Source organism: Sceloporus occidentalis, unplaced genomic scaffold, assembly GCF_023333645.1.
Source record: "Sceloporus occidentalis isolate IW3139 unplaced genomic scaffold, rSceOcc1.0.p SCAF_1, whole genome shotgun sequence".
NCBI classification, from domain to species: domain Eukaryota; kingdom Metazoa; phylum Chordata; class Lepidosauria; order Squamata; family Phrynosomatidae; genus Sceloporus; species Sceloporus occidentalis.
The window spans coordinates 119,571,006-119,596,107 of record NW_028316981.1 but is presented as its reverse complement, the minus strand read 5'-3'; the positions used below and the strand labels follow the sequence as shown (position 1 = coordinate 119,596,107).

Sequence of the window (25,102 nt, the reverse complement as noted above, 5' to 3'; positions counted from 1 at the left end):
ATAGCTTGGCCTTCCTAGTCGGGAGCGTTTCAGACTGTGGGTTGTTGTGCCACATCCTCCAGGAGCAGACCTTGCCCTTCCCAGGCCTGCCTTTGGCTTCTCTTGGGCCATGCAATCAGCATGGATCTTGTAGCACCTTTGAGACTCACGGAAAGAAAGACGTTGGCAACATCAGCTTCCCGAGACTAAAGCCTACTTCCTCCGATGCATAGTAGTAGTAGTAGTAGTAGTAGTAGTCTTAGTTCTATTCAAAGACATAGCTGTGTTACTATGGAGAATCAGTAGGTAGAGAGCGCCTTTGGGACTCAAGGAAAGAAAGAAAGTGGCAGCGGGAGCTTCTTCCCTCGGCTTCCGAGGAAGCCGGCTGAAGTCTAGGAAAGCCCCTGTCCCCATTCCTGGGGGGCTGGCAACTTCCCCCCCCCCCCCGAAGGCCCTCCAGAGTGAGCCTGGCCAAGGAGCAGGGCCTTCTCTTTCTCCCGGGGGTCCTCCCGGTGCCCTTGCCTGGGAGGACCCTGAGCGTAGCCCCTGCCCGGGAGAGAGGCGAGGGAAAGAGCGTGGGAGCGGAGCCGGGGCAGGGCAGGGCGACCGGGGGGGGGGGAGCCCGCCTTCGGGGCCCTGGCTCGCCCCGCCCCGTGCTCCTGCCCTCCCCAAAGTTTCCCAGGGTCCGGAGAAGCCACAGCAGCAGCAGCAGCAGCAGCAAGAGGAGGAGGCGGAGGCCCCGGCAGAGTCTGCTTGCTGTGCCTGCCTTGGGCCCCTTCCCATGGATCTATAGGGCAGCAGGAGGCTGGAGAGGAGGACCTGGGGGGCATGGGCTGGCAGCCCCGGCTGGGGGCCCCGTGGCGGGCAGGCCTCGTCTTGGCCCTCGTCTTGGCCCTCTCGGCCAGGCTGGCCCTGGGAGCAGGTGAGCACAACTGGGGCACCCCCCTTTTAACCCCCTCCTCCTGTGTGTGTGTCTCTTTGGGGGGGGGGGCTTTGGAGGGAAGGACTCCCTGCCTCCCCCATACTCAGCCCCCCCCCCGGCCTCTCCCTTTCTTCTTTGTAAACTTTGGAAAACTTTGCAAACTTTTTATACTAGGAAAAAACCACAACCCAACAATTTGGGAAGCAGCGCCCCCCCCTCCTCAGTGTGGGTCTGCCCCCCCTTTCCCCTCATCCCTGGGTCTTTTTGGACCCCCCTCCCCCCCCCCCCCCGTGAGAAGGAAGGGAAGGCAAACACTGAGCCAGAGAGGGGCCACAAAAGAAAAGAAAGAGGCGATCATTGTTTGATTCCGGATTGAGGGAAGGGGGGGGAGGGAGAAGGGGAAGGCGGTGGGGAAAGGAGGCAGAGATTAGGCTGGAAAAAAAAAGGGGGGAAGTATAGTTCGTAGGCACTGATTTGAGCTCCGAAGGGAAACAATCTTACACTTTTTATTGACTTGGAGCAAACTTTCTTCCCAGCCAGTTCCAGCTCCCTCGCTCACAGGAGCAGCTGGAAAGCCCGGGCGGCGGATTTGGGGATCTGGATTCTCTCTCTCTCTCTCTCCTTCCCTTCCTTCCTTTCTTCCTCCCTTTCTCTCTCTGCTTCTTGCAAAGGCAGTCCCTCTCAGTCAGGGAAGGGGGCAGGCAGGCGCTTGCCCTATGTAGGATGTGCTTTGGAAGTTTAGTCTTTTAGTGTTTTAGGCTTAGTGTGTGAAGGTCTAGTGCCTGTGGGTTTCTTCCCCTTGTGGAAAGGGCTCTCCATGTGTGTAAAGAGAAGCAGGGAGGGAGGGAGCAAACCTTTGCTGTGCAAACAGCAGGAGAGGATGTATTTGGCAAACAGAGAGGATTCACAACTTCAGGACCTTCAGTGAGAGCTGTTGGGTACATGGGTTTGTCTGGAACAGGGGAGGAATGTGGCTCCCTTCTCAACTGCACAGACTGCTGGGGATCTTGTGCAGTCTCCTCTCTGGTTTCCCCCAAATGTCACAACTCTGATAGAGCAAAAATCTAAGTTTTACAGCGGTTACAATTCTGCCCCTCTACCAGTTGTTATGCAGGGTGACCAGATGCCCTCCTTTTCCAAGGCATGCCCTACATTTCTGCCTTCTGTCCAGGAGGAATTCCAAAATGTCTTCCATTTTGGGCATGACTAAGAAGCATGGATTTAGCTTAGTGTTTTTAAGCTTTTGTTTGGTAACACTCCACATTTTTTTGAATGTCCTACATTTAGCAGTTACTTGTCCTCCTTTCTGGTTAAGACATCTGGTCACCCTGGATGCTTTGCCTAGACAAAATGCAACCACCTGCCTGCAAGGCACCCAGGGAGCAATATTTCCAACTCCTAGCACAAGATCGGAAAAAGAAGGATTTAAAAAAAAATATTTAAAGGCAAGGGTCAGAAAATAAGGCTGCATCAGCCCCCAAACTCTACGTTTGTGGTCCTCCAAGCCTCATGCATCTACAGAAACTTTGTTTATGTTACAGGATTGTGCACTGTTGCTGAGTGGCTATTTGTTTTTTCTTGTGAGGAGGGGGGATCTTATGGATGGGGCTGATGCACAAGAGCACCAGGCTCCCTTCCCCTTATTTTGTCCCCCAGTTGTTTGAGTCAACACTGAATTTGATCATGTTTTTGTTACGGTGCTTTGTGCGAGCAGGAGAGCAGCGAAGGGGGTGTTGATGATTTGGGCAGATGTAGTAGCAGCTGTCATTGCCCTTTCCTCCAACCCCCCTTTTGCTGGATGTACAAAGTTTTATTGTTACTCTAAGCAGCTTTCAGTAAGTAAACTGTCCAAGTGCCATCCCAGCCAGAAAACTCTTCCACTAACTATTGGGGCCTGGGCCTGGCTGCTTTGTTGTTCTTGTGTGCCTTCAAGTGGTTTCCAACATATGGCAACCCTAAGCATTTTTTGTGGACAAGTTTCTACAGAGGAGGTTTGCCATTGCCATCCCATGAGGATGAGAGAGTGTGACTTGTCCAAGGTCACCCAGTGTGTTTCGATGGCTGAGCCAGGGTTCGAACTCTGGTCTCCTAGTGTCCTAGTCCGATGCTCAAACCACTACACCACACTGGCTCCAGACCCCAAAATGAACTGGGCCGGCCTAGGAGTCCCAGAAGCCCTGGTGGTGGAACCAGAAAAGCATCTTGGAGGTGGCCCAGGAAGTGCATAGCTCAGCAACTGCACCAGCTGGTTCCCAGGCTTCTGGGGAGTCAGGGCGGCTCTGTCTGCTACAAAACCCACTCTTCCCTCCCCTCCTGCACTGCCACCCAACACACAGCCGGCTTTTTTCCAATTTGTGCTCTGGGAATAAACTTGTGATGCAAAGGGGAGATAAGATGCTTTAATTGGGTGTCATGCAGGGACTTGCTTTGCCCTATGAAACGTGCAGCAGCAGTATGCCAGGGATGAGATAATTGCTGCGAAAGGTAAATAGAACGTAAGGCTATTATTCAACATGGGTTTCACTCTCCCATGAAGCCACCTGACTGGTTTGGGGAAGCTGGGCCTTGCTGCTTTTTACAACTCTTCCCAGCCAGCTGGTTCGGCCTTTGCGTGGGAATGTGTGCCTGGTCCTTGCCCATGAGGCTGAGATGCTGGCGGATTGTGGATGCCCGGGAATATGAATCCCCTCCTCCCCCCCCCCCCCGCTAGCTAGTTGCTGCTTGGTTGGACATAGACAGGGCATTGTTCTTGGTTGAGCAATTCCACCGCAGCACTGCTGAAGTCCTGGCCATCTTGCGCCAGACGAGGGCTTGAAGCCGCCTGCTTTGAGCCACACTTGAACATTTCTAGTGACTCTGGAGAACTTGAAATCATGCTAAAGAGGCTGTGGGTCCAATCCTGAAACCTCCCAGAGGAACATGGAAAAAGACTGAAGGACCTGGTGATCCAATATGTGGGATCAAATTTGCCCAGGCTTTCGGTATCTGAATTGGCAAATCTGAGGTTATATTTCTCCTCTTCTCCCTCCCATCTGGGTCATGTAAGGGTTGGAGGTCTATCTAGTATTAAGGGTCCTGTGTGGGAAAGAAAATAGACAGTGATGAAATTTGGAGCCAGGCATTTAGGTCTCATCCATACTATGAGCTACAAACCAGACATTTTGTCTCTTCCAAGGCTGTCGATTCTTTTCTGCCTGGCTGCACTGATAACAATGTGATGATTTGTAGTAAAGTAGTTCACTTGATGGAGCCCTCATCTAAAGGCACAGGATTATATATATAAATATATATATGTCTACTGGATTTTGTCCTTATCTTCCCAACAATGTACACTGCATGCCAGGGCATTAAAACCCTGCATGCATGATCACTGTGTAAATGTTTTGTCTTAATGGGTTCCATTTAGAAAGTTTTGTAATGTGTGAACTATCCTTAGCACAGCCCTTTCCTTGCAAAATTCATTGCTAGTAAAAATCATAACAGTCAGAGCAATGATTGTTAGATCGGAGCAGGGGCACAAATGCAAGTAATTAAATAAGTCCTTGGCATTTTGAAAACAAAACAAAAATCAAGCTACACAATTAATTTAAAGTATAGCACTGAATAAGAGTTAGTGAAATCTGTTTGTCTGTTGGCTCAGTCCAATCCTATTCCTTTCCCTTTTGAATTTTTTAAATCAAAAATTGGGAAGGAAATTTTTCATGCTTGTGCAGTTCAGTCTGTAGGGCTTTGCTGCTGCAGGACTCTCTATGTCACTTGGAAATCTTCTAGGCCTGCCCAAGACATTTTGCTGCCTGAGACAGCAGCAAATGATCCCTGCTTCACCTTACCTGAGCCAGATTATTTAACACCTGAGACAGAACATCCTTCAAGCATCTCTCCCACTCACTAGTGGCTTTGGGCAAGTCACACTCTCTCAGCCTCAAAGGATGGCAAAGGCAAAACTCCTCTGATGAAACTTGCCAATAAAACCCTATAATAGGCCTGCCTTTGAGTTGCCATTAGTCAGAAACAACTGGAAGGCATACAGTACACAGTTTTAAAAGCATAGCAATCATAAAAGCAGGAAAGAATTTGCCATACTGTACTTTTATGACAATTTGTTTCATTCTGCCTAAAAACAGCTTCTCAGAACATCTTGCCTTCTCCCAGTTTTTGCAGAGGTGGATGGGTAGCACAAGAGTATAAAACAGGTGTATTTGGGAAGGGGGCAAAATGAGACCATTACCTCCCAAATAAGAATTCTGGTTCCCTCAATGAAATTGGCCTCCAGCCCCCAATTTTCTAGCATTGCGGCAACTTAAAATTGCAGTTGAGCATTTAGAAATACAGTTAGGCACTCAAAGAAAAGAGGCAGGCAAAGTGACCAAAGGAATGTAGACACAGCAAATGTGAGAATTCTAGATGTGAAGGGTTTTCAATATCTCACTCTCCGCAGTGCTAGAAATGTGGGCATTGAAGGATTGTGTGTGTGTGTGTGTGTGGGTGGGTGCCTTAATCCTCCCCGCTAGCTGTATTCCTAGTGTAAAGCTTGGCCCTTCTAAAACTGATGAAGATACCCCAAGATCTCCTTGCCTGAAACTTGTGGTTGATTCTACCCTTTTTGCTGGCAGGCTTCCTTCTTCCTTCAGGTGTATTTGGGGAAGGGGGATCCTGCCCCTTGGTCACTCTGAGCTGTAGAAGGATGTGTCTTATCTTGCTGGTTAGGAAGAATTTCTCCCTCCCCTCCTCACTTTCCTCTTCCATAGATATCTGTCTCTGTTTAGAGAGTTGTTGAGATCCAGCAGCTGCCTTCCTGCTGCAAATCCTCCAGATGCAATAGTGGGACAGCCGGATGGCCATTCAACTCCCTGTCCCTTTATTCTGCCCACATTGCTAGCCAGTTAACAAAGGCATTGCGAAGGCAGCTGGAGACACAGAGAGAGAAGGCAAGAGAAAACTTGTAATGCCTTCCCCAGCTTTGCTGCATTGCAATCACTTTGGAGCTGATCCCCCCCCCCCCAAGTACAGTCAGCCCTCTGTATCCATTGATTTTGTTCATCCACAGATTCAGGCATCCATGGCTTGAAAATATTTTTAAAAAGATTTAAATTCCAAAAAGCAAATCTTCATTTTGCCATTTTATATAAGGGATACCATTTTACTATATCATTGTATATAATGGGACTTGAGGATCCACTGGGGGTCCTGGAACCAAATCCCAGCAGATAACAAGCCCCCCTGCATGCATCCACTTTTTTTAAATAAAAGCCTCAGATCAAGTACATTAAGGGAGGGAAAAGATTCCATATTGAGATTGCACATACATCTATTGAAAGCAGTCTCTTGAGTTCTTTTATGTATGTGGGTCTTGGTTTGCTATACCATGGCAGCCAGAGTTCAGCAGTGTTACTTTTTTGAATGACAGCTCCCAGAATTCCCCAGCTGGCAAGGAGTTTCTCGAAGTTGTAGAACAAAAAGTAATATCTCTGAGCTCTTCGCTGCAAATGATGTTTTGAAAGCATGAGAAGTAGTGTAGTGAAAACAGGATTGGTAACCAGATGGAACCACAGAATATGGAGCATTCAAGAAAAATGTAGGATATTACCAAATAAAAACTAAGTGCTGTGAAACAGGGGTTGGGAAAGGACCATTCCCCCCACTTTCCTCCTGCAGTCCCCTCCCACATCATGGCAAATCAGGTCCTTTTTGGGGGGTCAGAATCCCTCCCAAAATGCAAATGCACATGGAGAGCTTTCTGTATTGTTTTTAGATAAAAAATGGGGTGGAGGCTTGGGATGGCTGGCACAAGGCTTGGAGAGGCATGAAAGTAATGTCTGAGGGTTGATGCAGCCTTATTTTTTGACCTCTGCCTTTTTAAAAAAAAATATTTTTCCCTGTCTTGTACTAGGAGTTATAAGTGTTTCATGGGTGCCTTGCAAGCAGGTTGTTGTATTTTATGTAGGCACAACATTCCTGCTGTAAAAATTGGTTTTTATTCTTTAAATCAGAGTTATGACATTTGGGAGAAAACCAGAGAAGAGACTGTACAAGCCTTCCAGTGGTCAGGAAACTGGGCTTTAGATTTAAATCAAGTTGCTAGTCCTGACTAGCACTGATCCATGAATCAGTGGAATGTTTAGAAGTATTGCCAAATTCTCAGTGATTCCATGAGCGTTAGTACTGTAGTCAGGACTAGGAACTGAATGTAGGTCTCTAAACGTTTCTCCCCTCCCATGACTAAGAAGAAGTCATGCAGGATATTTGATGCATGCAAATTGGGCTCACTTTGCATAATTTATCCAAGTCATCGTTTTTTCAGTATTTCTTGGCTCAGAATATAGTATATCTTGGAAGAGAATTTTGTGTGTTTTTTTTAAAGTAATGAGTGCATACAGTCCTGTTTATAAGTGCCTGCCAAAAAGGGCCTGAAATCACTCAGCCACACCCTACATGGTAACCAAGATGTGTGGGTGGTACTCCTGTCCTATGCTGGCAGAGTGTTGGAGGAAGATGTGGCATTGTAGTACGTTTTTCCATGGGGTTCTTTCTTTCATGCTTAGGATATTGTTTTGAGAAGTGTTCTGGTGGAACATTTGATATCTTTGGGAAAGGCTTGGTTGTGCTAGGGAGCTCACTATTTCTTGCAGCAAGGTAGTGTTTTCTTATTGCCTTGCGTCTAGAGCATCCTTTTTACATTTACTTTCCTGCTTAGTAGACTTGCTGTGGAATCCCTCCATGCTGTGGTATCTCTCCAGTTATTACTTGGGTCCACTGCTAAACCTGTTGAGTTTCATCCTGCTGTGATTGTGCTGCACAACTGGTATTCCTTTGCTGTAATAAGTTAGTAGTTGTGGGCAAGGGGACATTTTAAAGCAGGGTGGGGAAGCTGATGGTCCTCCTGATGTTGTTGGATTGCAGTTTTTAGCAGTCTTAGCTTGCATAGGCAATATAAAGGCTGGTAGGAATTAGAAGCCAAAAATATCTGGATGGCCACAAATTGCCCACCCCAGTTTAAAGGAAAACTAAAATGTTATTTTGTATCTTCTCACTGAGAAATCCTAAGAATTTCATAGAAGGCTGTTTTTTTTCTTAAACACTGTAGCAAGATCAGCAACAAGATGGGCTTAGGAGGAGGATGACTTCTGGTTAACCCATTCATTTTACATCAGTGCTGGCTTCTACAATGGAGAGTGACTGGAGCACAAGGAGGGTTCCAGTTTATTAGGAAGCCTATAATTGTAAAGTAGATAAACATAAAGGGGTGGCGAGCCATGAGACTTTGACAGCAAGACCCTTTCAGGAAGGCCTTTAGTGTGATTAATATAGGAGAAGGAGGCTTAGATTCTCATCTGTGTGTGTGTGTGTGTGTGTGTGATGAGAGCAGATTCCTAAGGTGTCTTAGAAGGGAAGCTGCTAATCAAATTTGGGAATATATGATTGGGAATATATGATGGTACTTTTAGAGGGTACTGTTTTAGTACCATCTGTTTTCAGTGTTTTCCTATAATGCACGTTCATCCCCAGTCAGCATGGGCATTGGGCATTGTAGTCCAGTATCAGGAGGTTCCTAGGAAAACTGTTGTGGTCATAGAATCATAGTGTTGGAAGAGACCACAAGGGCAATCCAGTCCAAACCAATTCTGCCATGCAGGAACTCTCAATCAAAGCATTCCCGACAGATGGCCATCCAACCTCTGTTAAAAGACCTCCAAAGAAGGAGATTTCACTACACTCTGAGGGAGTGTCTTCCACTGTCAAACAGCTCTTACTGTCAAGAAGTTCCTCCTAATGTTGAAGTGGAATCTCTTTTCTTATATCTTGCATCCATTGTTCTGTGTTCTAGTCTCTGGAGCAGCAGAAAAAAAGCTTGCACCATCCTCAATGTGACACCCCTTCAAATACTTAAACAGGGCTATCATATCACCTCTTAATCTTCTCTTATCCAGGCTAAACATATCTAGCTTCTTAAGTCTTTCCTCCTAAGGTATGGTTTCCAGACTCTTCACAATTTTGGTCACCTTGCTTTGGACACGTTCCAGTTTTTCAATGTCTTTTTTGAATTGTGGTACCCAGAACTGGACACAGTATTCCAGGTGAGGCCTGACCCAAAGCAGAATATAGTGACACTATAGCTGTTGAATCACACTGTTGACTCATGTTCAACTTGTGGTCTACTAGGACTCCTAGACCCCTTTCACACATAGTCTCATTAAGGCAGGTGTCCCCCATCCTATATCTATGCATTTGATTTTTCCACCCTAAGTGGAACCTTTGGGTGACTTGGAATGGCTGCTTCAGTTCACTGTCTGTGTTCCTAATAGAAAAAGAGGACCAGAACAGACGGGCCTTTGCGGTGCCCTTGTCATGTGCGAGGGTTGACTGGTGTGCGGAGCGCCCACATGGCCCACATCCCTCGCACATGACGAAGGTGTAACAACGGTGGCGCCCTGTTTACATGGGCACCGACATTGTTACATAAGTGCCGCATGGCATCCGCACGCGCTGCGTGGCACTTATGTAATGAATGCGCCACTGGTGCACTCATTATGTCTTCGTAGCAGAAAAAGAACCTGTTTTTTGCGGGTTGTTTTTCCACTGGCGGGAAGCCGCGCCATTTGGCGCTGTCAGGCCACCCTGTTTGGGTGGTCTGTACCATGCCCGAGAAACATTTCTTTCCAGAGGCTCCAGGAAAAGTTAAAGATACTTTGAACTATAAATATTCATTTACAAGCAGCCTTTGAAAATGAGGGTTTGTCAGGAGTGTGCTATTATTGTTTCAAAAGTACTGTATTTTCTGGTGTATAAGACTACTTTTTAACCCAGGAAAATTTTCTCAAAAGTCGGGGGTCATCTTATACGCCGGGTGTTGTCTTATAGGGCTGAAACATCCGAGCCGGACTGGAGAATCTGCGGTTGCCGCATATTGTGGCGGGAGCTCAAAAACGGTTGCGGCTGCATACCCTCCGTCTGTGGTGACAATATGAAAGCAGCAAGGGTGGCACTTTACAATTATGGTAGAAGAAAATCTTGGAGACAGGGAGGGCTGAGCAGGCAGGGAGAGCTGACCAATCCAAGCAGGCTTTGTATACAACAAATTTTCCTGCTAAGTACCTGCATGTCATAAGTATTTGAATTAAAATTACCATATTGAAATCAAATCTGATGGTTTTTTAAATTTTTATTTGATGTGCATTGGAAGAGGGGTAGTCTTATATGGCGAGAATATCCCAAACTATATTTTAACTGGAAAAGTTGGGGGTCATCTTATACACCCAGTCGTCTTATACGCCGGAAAATACAGGTAATCATCTGTGATTATTAGCCTCTATCTGAGGAGAACATTTGAATATACAGTATCACTTAGAGCAGGGGTAGGCAACCTGCGGCCCGCGGGCCGGATGTGGCCCGGCGAGGCCTTGGGACCGGCCCCAGCCCGGTCCTGCCGCCGATTGCCACCGGGGCCTTTGGCCTCTCGCGCGCAGGGGCAATTGTCTATAGAAGCCTCAGAAACATGCATTTATATTAACATTTTTAAAAAAATCAGCAAATTTTTTCACGTGTCCTCCACTTTTTTAAAAAAAGTGTCCACCATTTGAAAATTTTGTCTTACATTTATCCCAGTTTATTTATTTATTTAAATTTTTTAAAAATTATTTAATTATTTATTTTTTGGCTTTGGCCCCCCAGTTGTCTGAGGGACAGCAACCCGGCCCCCGGCTCAAAAAGGTTGCCTACCCCTGACTTAGAGTCTTCATCTCCTGATTCAGTCATGCCTGAAGAAAGGAAAAGAATGTGTGATTCCTGGTTTCCAGAATTATTACTTTTTCACAAGGATAGCCAGGTGGAGGTTACATTCAGCCGCTAGTAAAGCTTTAGCTGGTACCTCAGAATTTTCCAAATTGTAATCAAGGGGTGCTTACAAATTGTGCTCACAGTGTCAGCTGTAAGGCAGAGGAATTCCATGTGCATTTCTCATAGATATTCTCAAATAGATAGCTGAAAAGGCACAGTGCCAATTTGCCCTTTTCAGACATAACATTTGTTTTTTCAGGACCCTTTCCTTCCATTGAGATCTTGTATTACTTAAAGGCATGCACCCCATACATGTGTTTACTTCTTTCCAAAACTTATTTTGTCCATGTTTAAAATTTGTCCACTTTTAGAGAGTAAGATTATTTTATCCCTCACTGGTGTCTAGATGACAGAGTTCTCTCCCAAAATAGACCCTAGTCACCCTGCACTGGAAAAGCGGGCATTTCACATGGAAATTTCCACTGGAAGAAGGGCTAGATAGGAATGTATTCCTCCCCCTCCCCATTTTGAATGCAGAATCATGGCTGAACATGAAGGTATGTGGTGTTATCTGAAAGGATTTATTTTTGGGTCATATGATGGAGATTCATTTCTGTGAAGGAAAGAATTTGCCATACCCTAACATATGGCAAGATTGGTGCAGAGGTCAAAACTTCTTAATATGTGATGTTCCATGGTGCAGGGAAGTTTTCAAAGGAAGTGTTCTGTCTAATTACTGTGGTGCCATTAAAAAACTAGTTCTACCTCTCTTATCAAGGCACGGTGCTGGTGTTTGACCCTATGTGGTGCTGTGGTGATTTTCATGTGTCACTTCACTCTTGCTTCTTTTGCGAACAAAGGACTGGCATGCTACACTCATTATAAACTAGCTAACCCCCCAACATCATGAGGGCTGTGTTGGCCAGTTAATCACATCTCCTTTTTGGTTCCCACATTATATTCCAATGCTCCCACCACCCTTCAGATGGTTATCTAATCACTTTGGCTTTAGGCAACATCCTTCTTCCTGCCTTTATCCCCCAGTGATCATAGTTAAAACTGAACTTGTCACTTTGTCTTCATACCTACAAGGTTTTGCATTTCTATTGCCATTCTCACACACAGCCCGCTTATGCGTCTCTATCCCTGGACCCTTGGCTCCACTCCATGCATCTCAGGAAGTAGACTCAAATATACAAAATTTCATGCTATGAGTTTTTTTTCTTTCAGTTAGTTTCAAAGGTGCTACAAGTTCCCTTTGCATAAAGGGCTGCAGCTAGCATAGTGTAGTGATTTAAGTGGTGTACTATGACTCTGGAGTTCAGGGTTTGAGGTGAACTAGGACAAGTCATACCCCCTCAGCCTCAGAGGATGGCAGTGGCAAACCCCCTGTGTAGAAACATGCCAAGAAATGTTTCTTGGTTCACCTTAGGGTCACAATAAGTCAAAAATGACTTGGAGACACACAGCAATAGTCTCATAAACTAAGAAATTCTCACTTATACAGGCAAGTCTCTCTGGGTGCTATAGGTTTCCAGCTCCACTGGGACAGTACCTCACTTGATGTTGCTGGGGTTTTGTGAATATTCACCACTCTCCTTATGGTATATGATACTAAGAACACAATAATGCCTACTTGTGATGATTGCAAGACTTCATTGCCATATTCTGGGGATATCCACCTGGCTGCCTTTCCCCGTGTGTTTTCAAAGCCATGCAGCTCTTCAGGCATTGTTACAGTCGCTGTGTCCATCATAGTGAAAAAACTGGAAAAGGTGTGTGCTATAAAGCATGAAGTTGTCCAAAAACAATGTGTGGTTGCTTGACATGAGGCAAAGGTGTTTTATAAACTGTTGGTCAATGGTTCATTTGCAAGACATGGGTCCTTATGAAATGGCTTGGAGATAAATCTTCATGCTAATGTTATTTTGTTGCAGAAACTGCTTGCTTAAGAGATTGCAGCTTCCCCACTCCCAATAATGTCCACAGCTGTGTGAGCCTTGGGAAAGGAAGGAAAAAAAGATATATCACAAGAAGAGACTCATGCAGTGATCAGTGATTCCTACATCTTACTTAATGGGTATCTGAAAAGCCATTTGGTGTAGTGGTTTGAGCGTTAGACTACAACTAGAGACCATGGTTCGAATCCCTGCTCAGCCAGGAAAACCCACTAGGTGACCATGGGCATGTCACATTCTTTCAGCCTCAGAGTAAGGCAAAGGCAAATCTTCCCAGGTAACCCCTGTAATCACTTTAGGGTCACCATAAGTCAGAAACAACTTAAAGCCACACAACAACTGCAATCCTAAAACCCATAGATTTTAGTGACTCTCTTAAGCATTCAGTTAAGTATGATTAAATCTTGATACAGCCTGATGTATGCAGACATGTCACTGAATTAAATAGCTATGATTATAGAGTGCATATGCAGTGAAACTTCCGTTGATTAATATCTTGAGAAGATGAGTTAATTTATGACTTAACTCCATATGAGTTAACATATTGGGAAGATGAGTGTCAAAAGTGAACAAGATTTGGATACAGGCAAGATATTAATGTGGATGAAGAACCACTTTCTTTGTTTCTGTCAGTTATCAAAAAGCTATAAACTTTTTTCTGCCTTTTTGTTGTTTCTTTGGCACTCATCCACTTGCACAGCTCAATTCCTAATCAATTTGAGTTTATATTGATTAATAACCAAGTGAGGAAAGCTTGGTATAACTGTTTATTTGATATTTAACTTAAGTGGTGGTGAAGGGAGATATCTTACCTGGGAAAGATTTGGAGCTCAGAGCCATAGATTACAAATAATGAGGGTGGGAAGTAGCCCTGCTCTTCCACTGCCTCTATCAGATTGTCTTTTTGGAAGGGCAGTTATCATAAATCCATTTTCCTTGCCAAAGACAAATTGTCTCTGTTCTTCCTTCCAGACTTAAAAACAGGCATGGAAACTTAGAATTTCCTTCTATTCTGACATTGCTGTTGTATCAGATCTTTTACCTGTGACCTTGAGGCTTCTAGAAAATGGTCCCAAGTGGGAGTTTTAGGACTAAATCCTTAAAAAGTTAGCTCCAGATTTTATCAATGGTATATTTACTTAACTGCAAGCTTAGAAAGTTCCCATTGAGTCAGTGGGTGATGCGACTAACAACTGAATTTAGCTCATAGACTTTAATCACTATGATCACTGTGTGGTTGATATTGGAAGGCACCCATTTATACTGTATTTGAAATCTAACCGTAACCCTCTGAAAGAAAGCATCAGCTCCTGCCTATATGTTTCTGGGGCTACAGTTGTCTGGCCAGATAAGCTAGGATGGGAATTATGGGGCCTTCCAGATGTTGTTGGATCGCAGCTCTCACCATACCTCACCACTGGCTATGGTGGTTAAGGCTGCTGAGATTTACACTCCAACAACATCTGAAGAGCTGTGTTTTGCCCACCATTGCACAAACTAAAGAGCAAAACTGGGAACCATGGTATAAAAACCGAACTTTACAAGAAACTGTGTCATTGCTGATTGAATAGTGAGAGCTATAGCCTTAAAAGAGACTTTGGGAAAGTTAAAAAAAGTTATATTTAAAAAAAAATGAAATGTGGATTATATGAAGACAGACTGGGAGAGCAAACTAAGAGGCTGTTCAGATTTGGAGAGAAATGATAGTGATTTGGGAGAAAGAGAAATGATCAGGAGAGAAAAGTGTGTAGTACTTCAAAGTCTCAAGGAAGCATCTAAAGGGATTTAAGCTTTTCTTTTTGTTTCTTTTTTCACAGCAAGGCATGTCTAATTAAAATTTTCTCTAATCAAATGTACTGCAAAGATATAACAAATGACCCAGTGAAATATGTCCTTAACGACAGGATCTGATACCTTTACTCAAATGCACTGTCCTTCCCAAGACATATCATAAGCAGGGTTGGGTGTTCTCCTCCCACCTTTACATCTGTGCCAAGACAGTCCTATTCTTTACAGAATCTTATGAAAATTAGGTAAATATACATAAATTTGTTTATTTTCCCGTCTTTTGTGCTAGTTATGGAATAGAAGAACAAAAAAATGCAAAGTACTGGAGTCTTGCCTGCTGACCAGTAGAAAGTCCATTTTATCTCTACTCTTAGTTTCTGACATTTCACCAGGATGCTTCCTATGAATCTGCTTCACAGCCAGAAGAAATCTGTGTGTGTGTGTGTGTGTGTGTGTGTGTGTTTTCATTGCAAGGATATAAACTTGCACAAAGGAGGATGAACTCTTAATGTGTCCAATTTGTTTATCCTGTTTTGCTGTGTAAAAACAACCTTAAAGATAGGGATATTCTTGTACGTATTTGCCATATAAGCATACTTTTTTCTTCTCTGGATAGACAAGTCATTATGAAGTAAATGCCCCCTATATTTCTGTTTAGGAGATCAGACTGGATTTCTTTCACACTTTAGGGAGAAGGGTTAAGTGTAGTTTTCATGGGCAGATCTGTGTTGCTTGTCAGAAGGGAAGGGAGGGGGATGAAGGGGTGAGAAGCCAAGATTCCTAACATATAGCCTAGCTCTGCAAAGAGCATGGGGATTAAGTGGTCAAAGCAGTGGGAGCCAGGACTCCTCAATTGTAGTCTGTGGCTTTTCACAGCCTTGATGGGTTGACCTCTGCCACTTCTTATTCCCAGTGGTTCTTTAAAGAGCATGAAACCTTTTTGCTTTCCATTTTGTTTCAGGACAGGCTGATGCAAAGCCAGAACCTTCAAAAGCTAATTTCCTGGCTTATGTGTTTTCCCCCACCCTGTATATATATATATATATATGGGAGATGATAGCTTATTTTTGTGGCTTGCTGCTCTCACCTGGTACTGAAATCCTTGAATGGCCTGCTTGTGTCTCAGAGATGAAGCCCTTTGTGGCTTGCCTGGACATTGAGGAGCCAATGTGTGTTGGAATGTTGGCTGCAGAAATTGTAGGCAGGGATATAAGCAGGATGCTTTATGAGTGCAAAGGGGTGTGGGAATGCATTCCATGGGCTCAAATGTGGCTTTACAATCTGGGAAGGACGAAACAGTAGGAAATTGTGGGATTGTGTTGTCTCAGGAATGCCATCTGCTGAAGTCCTTACTGGCTACATGTGTTGAGTGCTGTGAGATGGCGCACTCAAACGCTGAGTCCTAGGTATGTCTCTTTGAAAGCATTCAGGTGAAGGCTGTGTTTCTAACATTTGGAATTTAGTAGGAGTGCATAGGGATCACTGGCTTGGTCAGATCCTGGAAAGGTTTCTGTGCATGTGTACACATGTGAGTGTACTGGGACTGCTTTTTTAAAAATATGATTAGTAGCTTCATTCAGTGTGTGCGTGTGAGAGAAAGTGGGGTGGGGGTTTGTGCATCTTTTTGTAGCTTCTGGAAACATATTTGCACTCAGAAATGATCAGTGTGCAGCCTCTGCTGTAAGTGTAGCCATTCTGCAGCATCTTGGTTTCCTTTAGGGGATGGGAATGTTGTAAGGCAGCCTGTGTATCGGGGTTGCCTTGAGCAGTTTGCTGCAGTCCTGTTTCTGGCTCTGCCTGCCGACAAAGTAAAGGGCAGCAGGGGAGTGGGGTGGGGGAGGCTTTGTCTGGGGCTGATCTGTGTGCTGGGCACGCACTCTGTTACAAGTGGGTCTCTAGAAAATGGCTGAGAGAGAGGGAAGCGGCTGGGCCCCAGCTCCTTCCATCTTCTCTCTGCTCGGAGAAGGGAGGGGAGGGGGTTTCCAGCCTGTATCCTCCTGCTCCACAGCTGCACTTCTCTTGTTAAATAGAGCCAGAGTTCTGGTATCTCCTTTTGAACCCAAAGGGTTGTGTGTGTGTGTGTGTGTGTTTTTTTTAGGGGGGACAGAAGGGGGGGTAGCTGTTTCTGTAACTGGGAACCTCTCATAGGACCCTCATTCACCCCACTTCTAGGGCAGCTGGCAGAGGTGTGTGCCTGTTATTTCTTTCCCCCAGCCTGGGCCCCTTCAGGAAATGTGCTTTTCTTGGCTTAGGTAATTTACTAATTGGCTCCTCCTCCTGCCCCACTCGGACTGACATATTGGTAGGATGACCGCAAGCTGCAGATTTCTCTCTATGCTGGTTTTGTTAGGCTCCTTGTTAGGATGGATGGGGTCTGGTAGTAAAGGGGTGCTCCATTTGCAGGTTGTTTTAAAATACTAGCCTTCATGTAAACAAGGCTATCCATATCTGTGGAGGTCGAGGCTGCTTTCACTGGGCTTCTAGGTGACAATGCATTACTGGTGGAGGACCTAGAGGAAGCCTCATAATTCATGTGAATCTTGATGCTTCTAGGGTGCTGGATCTTTACCATGGAGTGATGAGAACATAAGCAGATCCTGGCTGGCCTCTCTGACTCCCTTGGAGTGAACTTCCATACAATCCTCCCCACATACTTCAGTCCTCTGGGAAGAATCTGCTACAACTTAAGAAGACCAGACTCTGTGGTGACCCAGAGGACCTTCTCATCAGCCGCTCCCAGGCTCTGGAATGACCTGCCAGATGAGATCTACCATATTACCACCTTGGAAGCCTTTAAAAAGGCTATTAAGAATGATCTCTTCCGGCAGGCCTTTCCAGACTAGGTTAGATCCATTAGACTTGCCTCCCCCTCTATTGATACTGATATCAAAATTGATTGATACCATTTCTAGATTCATTTCTAGCACTAATCTGCCTGAAATTTTAGTGTATTTATATTGGACAGTTTTAAATTTTTTGATGCTTAATCTTTTTTTAGGGGTTGATCACTGTTTTTATGATTGGGGAGAGGGGTTGGGTTTTGGGTTTTTTAAATTTTTAAATTGTAATTTTTAATTGCTTGTTTTATTTATACTGTTGGAATCCGCTTTGATTCCTTTGTGAAAAAGCGGCATACAAATAAATAAATAAATAAATAAATAAATTATTATTATTATTATTATTAACAAAATCCAGAATAGAACAATACCTTTATTGGACAACTAAAATGCACAAAACATTCCATGCAAGCTGTTGAAGTTCCACTGGTTTCTTAATCAGGCAAAGGATATTAAAAAGATCATACAGGAGGAGAAAAGTGACAGTGTTGGAATCACTGGCCTACATTTTATATCAGATGTTATTTCTGTTGTAGTTTAGTTGTTCTGGAGGGAACTCAATGCAGGCAGAGGCTACTTCCTTGTTTTGATCACTCCTCCCATAAATTGCTGCCTTTCCCCTTCTGGTTGCACGTGAAGTTGGGTCTCTCTTTCTGTTGGCCTGGGTTTAGACTTGGTTTTGCTTGCTTTTGCTCTGAGGGAGTAGAGTTGCCTGTTCTTATATGAAAGAAACAGTGGCCTTCTAGTTTTTTTGGGACTGCAACTGCTGTAAAGCCTCACCATTTGCTCTGCTCTGGCTCTGGCTTTGGGAGTTAGCCCAAAACTTTGGGAGGATCATAGTCACCCACTGCTATAGTAACGGCTGGCTTCATGGCCAGTTCATGCAGCCTGCAATATAAATGTTCCCTGTTCAAGCCAGGGCAGAAGGAAGGAGTAGACTCTTCTTCCCCTTAATACTGGCTTTGTTGTGTTCCTGAGTAATGCATTTGGGAAGGTTCAGGCCCCTAAGACCAAACCAGCTGGGAGGACCCCTTCCACTGTATGAAATGAGAAGGCAGTATGGTGCTCCTCAGCATTCTTTTTTCAGCCCAGTGAGGCTTGTAGAGAATTTCTAGAGCCTCAGGCCACCCTCCCATTTTGGTGAGGCATCATGGGCTAGTGCTTAGAAGGATGGAAATAATCCATGGGAAACTAGTATACATCTTCAAAATTTGTGATGGAAAGTAGAAGAAGCCAGATGGCTATTGTTTCCATTGCTACTGTAAAATGGTTTTTGAAGTGACTGTCTATCTCGCCATTAGCTTCTGCTACACTGTGTTGTCCCATGTGGCTCTATGACAATATATCACAACAACATCCATTTTCTTTCCCTTTTCACAGTTTTTGAAGTGCTGTGGGGAGAGTGTCACATTTAATTTTTCTAAGTTTCCTCTATAAGCTTTCACTCAAGAATGTATTCTGAACCCTACCAGTAGCAGCTATTAACTGCTTTCACACATCATCATTTTAGCAAAAATCTGAGCTGGTATAAAGCAACTTTCGGGAAATGAAGAGGCAGAAGACAAGATAGCGGCATGAATGTAAAACATAGGGAGTGCCTTGTGAAATCATTTCATCTCCCAGCCTTTCATAAATTCAAGTCCTTAGTTACTATACTACAGCTCCCAACTCCTTCAACCAGCATGGGCAATGGCAAGGTTTTGTGGGTATTGTGATATAAAAGCTGGTTGGAACTAATGTTTTATGCCTGACATGACTCTCTGTAATGATCCTCTGTAAGAATTGCAGAGTTTAGGCTGGATGAGGTGGCTTGGGAAGATACAGGGAACTTTCATGGAGCTCCATGTTTCAACCATAACTGTCTGCAAATACCCCACCCAGCCCAAACTCTGCCATCCTTAAAGAGGATGGTCATCACTGTCATTGCCTGAATTCCCAGATTCATGTTCGGCATAAAATGTTACTTCAAATCAGCTTCGCTGAACCTGGATCCCTAGAAGCTATTACAACACAAATATTTAAACTGTTGGCCCACGTATTTTGCTTTCTCTCCCGCAGCATAGTGCATGCTCTAACTAAACTTCATCTCTTTTCCTGCAGGTGTACAATGCTTGGATGGTGACAAGCCCTGTGAAAATGGCGGGAGTTGTGTTGTTTACTCCAATGGGATTGCTGCCTGCATGTAAGTGATACCATTCCACACCCCATTTTAGAGGCTCAAGAACAGCTATAGCATTGAACCAGTTTATAAAGCTGGGCCATTGCATGCAAGGGACAGGCTGGTAAGGTAACACGAGAGCTGTTGATTTGTCATTGTGAAAACTGTGGTGGCAGAGCGGGGGATTATATTTAAGCAGTTCAGGATGCAGTTGGGACATTATGGGTCCTGAAGACTTGATATGCTACAATGTGAGGTGAATTTTAAGAGCACTTTGCAAAATGGTTGCCATTTGCCCTAGGAAAACATGTAGGGGTACCTGTATTGGCCATTTAGTAAATTCAAGCAAAAATTCACCAAACAGTGATACCTTTATTGTCCAACTGAAATGCACAACATACTTGTTGCAAGCTTTCGAAGCTCCACTGGTTTCTTCATCAGGCAAGATGTTACATACGACACAGGAGAAAAATGGGAGATATTAGTAATATGGCTGCATTTTGTTATTTCTGTCCTTAGTTAAGATGGTATGGGGAGGGTATCTTTTTCAGGCTGGCCCCTCCTCCTAGATGGCCCTAGGGTGCATCTAGACTGTAGAAATAATGCAATTTGACACCCTTTTAACTGCCATAGCTCCATCCTATAGAATCCTGGTATCTGTAGTTTTCTGAGGCACCAGCGCTCTTTGGCAGAGAAGGCTAAAGATTTTATAAACTACAAAACCAGGATTCCATAAGATAGAGCTGCTGTGCTTAAAGTAGCATCAAATTGCATCATTTCTACAGTGTAGATGCACCTCTAGTCTTCTGATAGGAAGCATGTTCTGTCAGGGTCTGATGTGAGTAAGACCAGAGCAACTTTTTCAGCTGCTCCATTTTAGGTGTGTGGGAACTGGGAGGTACTCCTGCTGACAGGTGCATATTGTTTTTTATTATAAATGTCAGACTGCTCTTCAGCTGTTATTTATTTATTTTATTCATTTAAAGTATCTCTGGATCACCTCCCTGCCTACAAGGGATCTCAAGGCAACGAGCAAATAAAAACCAATTAAAACAATACAAATAAAAAACTTTTAAAAAACACAAATATTCTTTAAAAACCTGTAAAAGCAGTCTAAAAACACGCCTAGGTTGTTGTTTGCTGTGGGACATTCGAGTAGTTTAATCGCAGCATTGAATGAGCGCCATAGTGCTATAGTGTTAGATGTACACTATAGAAATCTGAATTGGCATTCCTGCTCAGCCATGAAGTATTGACAAGAGAGAAGAGAGGTATTTTGGATAGGTTGGATTTATCTTCCCTAACTGCCTCACATGGTTGTTACGAGGGCAAAATAGGCTAGCACCCCCCCCACCCCCGGTAAGCCACATTTAGTTCATTTGAGGATGGATAGAATAAACGTGAAAGAAACATAAAGGCGAAAAGAATAAACTTTCTGATTGTTATATTAATATGTGTTATTACAGTTCATTTGTTATCAAGAAAGAAGTATTTAAATTAATCAGAAACAGGAAACTGACTAGGGAGACAGGCAGACTGTTGGATGATGGTAAAGGAATACTAAAGGAGAATAAAGAGATTGCAGGGGAGTGAAATGATTTTTTTTCCCATCTGTCTTCAGTGCAGAAGATATAGGGCAAATGCTGTGCCTGAAAATAGATCTAAGGCAAAGAGTGGTAATGAGATGAAATTCTATACTTTATAGACAGATTTAAACAAATAAATCACTGGGACCTTATTAAATAATCAAATCACTGGGACTTTTTAAAAAATTCATATTTGAAATTTCTGATTTTTTAACAAAAATATGTAACCTGTCCCTTAGGATCTGGGAAATTACAAACCAGCTAACTTAATACTTGTTTGGGGGTAAAATGGTGGAAAGCATTATAAAATTATCAAGGATATGTAAAGGCACATCTTTCTGAGAACAATCAACATATCTTTTGCATTGGTAAGTTCTGTCTCACTGCTTTACAAAGTTCTTTAAAAGTGTCAGTAAACACATAGTGAAAGATGATCTGCTAGCCATTGTTTGAACTTTCCAAAAGCTTTTGGCAAGAGTGGTGAAACACTTCTAAGCAAACCTAACAGTCTTAGAATAAGAAGAGTTGTGTGCCTTCAAATCATTTCTGGCTTACGGTGAACCTAAGGCAAACTTATCATAGGGATTTTCTTGGCAAGGTTTATTCAGAGGAGGTTGGCCTTCCTCTGAGGTTGAAAGAGTGTGACTTGCCCATGGTCACCTAATGGATTTCCATGGCTGAATTTGAATCCTGGTCTCCAAGAGTGCTTGTCCAACACTCAAACAACTACATGATGTTGGCTCTCTAATAAGAAGAGTAGTCTCAATTAAAGACATAGCAACCAGAAAGTAGAAAGAAATGGTTAGTTGTTGCAATGAGAGGATGTAAACCTTTTGATCCTCCCAAGATTCTGTATGGGGATTGGCTTGTTGTTGATGTGTGTCTTTAAGTGGTTTCCAACTTATGGCTACCCTAAAGTGACCCTGTTGTGGGGTTTGCTTGGCAAGTTGCTTCAGAAGGGGTTTACCATTGCTGTCCTCTGAAACAGAGAGTGTAATTTGCCTAAGGTCACTCAGTGGGTTAACTAAAATCTGCCAATAAATATGGAAAACAAAGCAGTGGCCCATAGACAATATACATTCCTATACACAAAAAAGGAGACACAAAAGATTGCAGTAACTGCACAATTATTGCAGTAAAGTCATGCTCAAAATTCTGCAAAACAAACAAACAAACAAAAAGACTCCTACCATACATGGAATGGGAAATCCCAGAAGTGCATGTGGGTTACAGAAAAGAAAGAGGCACTAGGGATCCCATTGCAAACATATGATAGATAATGGAGTCCACTGGGGAATTCCAAAAGAAAAGCGCATTCATTGACTACAGTAAAGTGTTTGACTGCAGAGACCATGAAAAACGATGGAATGCTCTCAAAAAAATGGGAATACCACTGCATTTGATTGTCCTGATGTGTAACCTGTACTTAGGACAAGAGGCTGCCATCAGAACTGAGTATGGAGAAACAGAATGGTTCCCAATCGGAAAAGGGGTCAGGCAAGACTGCATACTATCACTCTATTTATTCAATCTGTATCCAGTAAATATTGTAGAACAGGCTTAGACTGAGAGGCAGGAGGAGTGAAGACCAGAGGAAGGACATGAACAACCTACGATATGCAGACAACACAATACTACTGGCAGAAACCAACAAAGACGTAGAGAGTTTATTGAAGAGGGTCAAGGAGGAAAGTGCCAAGATAGGCTTGATATTGAACATTAAAAAAACAAAAATAATGACCACTCACAATCTACAAGAATTCATCCTAGATAACAAGAAAATTGAAATGGTTAAAGAGTTTCCATATCTTGGATCAAACATTAATCAGAACAGAGACTGTAGTCTAGAAATTAGAAGAAGGCTAGAATTGGGAAAGGTAACTATGAGGCTTTACAGACCGCCCAAAAGGGTGGTCTGCCGGCTCCCGTGTTTGCTGCACGAGGGAACTGCAGCAGACAAACCGCGCGGTTCCCCAGCGCGCCACAAGCAGGTTCTTCTTGTGGCGCTGTTGTGACGTCACAAGGGCGCCGAGACGTGCGGACGCTAGGCATCAATCACGTCAAAATGGCGGTGCCCATCTGTATAGGGCGCTGCCATTTTGACACCCTCGTTACGTGTGGGGGCAAGGCATGTCAGGAAGTGCAGCCCCTCGTGCATAACGACAGCGCCCAATAGGGCCTGTCCGGAATGCGCCTTTGAAAGAGCTGGATAAAATCCTGAAGAGCAAACATAAATCTGGACACTAAAGTGAGGATCGTCCAAGCATTGTATCCCCCAACACCATGCACTGATGTGAGAGCTGGACAGTGAAGAAAGCAGATAGGAAGAAAATAAACCCATTTGAGATTTGATGCTGGGGAAGAAGAGTGCTGAGGATACTGTGGACAGTTTAGAAAACAAATGGGTTCTTGAACATATCAATCCTGAACTCTCCCTGGAAGCCAGGATTACTAAACTGAGACTGTTGTATTTTGGCCACATCATAACAAGGCATGAATCATTAGGAAAGACAATAATGCTAGGAAAGGTATAAGGCAGTAGAAAGAGGAAAACCTAGCTCCAGATGGCTAAACTCAATCAGAGAGACCACAGGCCTGAGTCTGCAGGATCTGAGCAGAGCAGTGGAGGATAGGGGGTCTTGGAGATATCTCAGCCACAGGGTCTCCATGAATTGAGGTTGACTCGAGGGCAGCAGCAACAACAATAAATGGGTAACTTTGTTGGCAATACTAAAATTTTAAGGTGATTGAAATAAAATAGAAGAACTTCAAAAAATATGCTCTCCAAATTGGAGGAAAGGATGTTAAAATGTCAAATGTGATTCTACTTAAGCCACTATAAAGGGATTTACCTTGGATCAGTAATTGCAACATCACACTGATGGGATCTAAGCTGGCAGTGTGTGTGAATTTCTCCCCCCACCCCACCCCACCCCACCATACCTCAAGCCTGCAGTCATCTGCTAGATGCTGAAAGATTCAGGAGAGACACATAAAAGATGATGATTTTGATTACTTTAAAAGGGGATTAGATAAATTCATGGAGGATAGGGCTATTTATAACTTCTATTGGTAATGGATATATATAACACCAAGTGTCAGGGGCCATATCCTTCTGAATACCGCTTGATAGAAAGACAAACAGAAAGATGTTGTTGCATTCATGTCCTGCTAGTATGGGCTTCTCAAATGTGTCTGGTTGACTTTGATGTGAACAAAGTGTTAGTTTTTTTAGACCTCTGGTTTGATCCAGCTTGGCTCTTATGTCTTTATGGATATGCTGAGAGTTAATATGCAGATCAGCATTTCTGTGTTGTGTTTGTGCATGCGCATAATGTTTAATCTTTCCTTTGTTTCCCAATCTCAGTCACTCCCCAAATTGTTTTAATTAGTCCCTTACTAGGAAACATACTGGTTATAGCAGTTGTGCCGGTAGAGTGGCTTTTAGAACAGGAAAAGGCTTCACCCCTGTCAAATTCAGAGCAATCAAGTTAAAAACAAGAACTTAGGGAGACTGGACCATATCCCTTCTGTGTCCTTCCTGTTTCAACCCTTGCCTATTGATGAGAAAGCACATGTCTCTTGTTGGGAAGTTAGAAAGATGAGAATAACTTTGATGCAAAGTGCATTGCTGATAGCTGGCAATAGCGTACAGGGTTAATTTTGTATTATCTTTCTAATACTCGCTGTGTTTTTGTAGCCTGGGTCCCAGTGCTGTATTGACAAACATCTGAAAAGGGAAGGAAGGATAGACCTTCTGATTTCTGTTAATGGCTTAATTACAATTATTTTAATGTCATATTGCATTGGTGCCTGGGGTTACTAGTCTGATTACCTGCTATGTCAGATGACACTGGATGTTTGTGGGTGTCTGTCTCTTTCACACACACACACTGTCTCACACACAAACATACACAGGACTTTCTGGCTATATTGCATGTGATGGTCTAGACTCGCAGTGATTCCCAAACTTTAATCCTCTGGGTGTTTTGGACTTCAGCTCCCAGAAGCCTCAGGCAATTTGGCCAATAGTCAGGGATTCTGGGAGCTGAAGTCCAAAACATCTGGAGTACCAAAGTTTGGAAACCACTGGTCTAGAG

The 25,102-nt window shown here is 43.7% G+C and overlaps 1 protein-coding gene across 2 annotated transcripts in view; it reads left to right on the top strand.

The window, feature by feature from the left end:
* The first annotated feature begins 668 nt into the window (after nt 1-668).
* NOTCH3 (notch receptor 3) overlaps nt 669-25,102 on the top strand; it is an 80,425-nt gene continuing 55,991 nt past the window's right edge. For both annotated transcript variants that reach the window (XM_089533433.1, XM_089533425.1), the window contains exons 1-2: nt 669-901; nt 19,359-19,440. In XM_089533433.1, the coding sequence (XP_089389559.1) occupies nt 808-901; nt 19,359-19,440 (176 nt within the window). In that variant the 5' untranslated portion in view covers nt 669-807. The remainder of the gene's footprint in view (nt 902-19,358; nt 19,441-25,102) is intronic.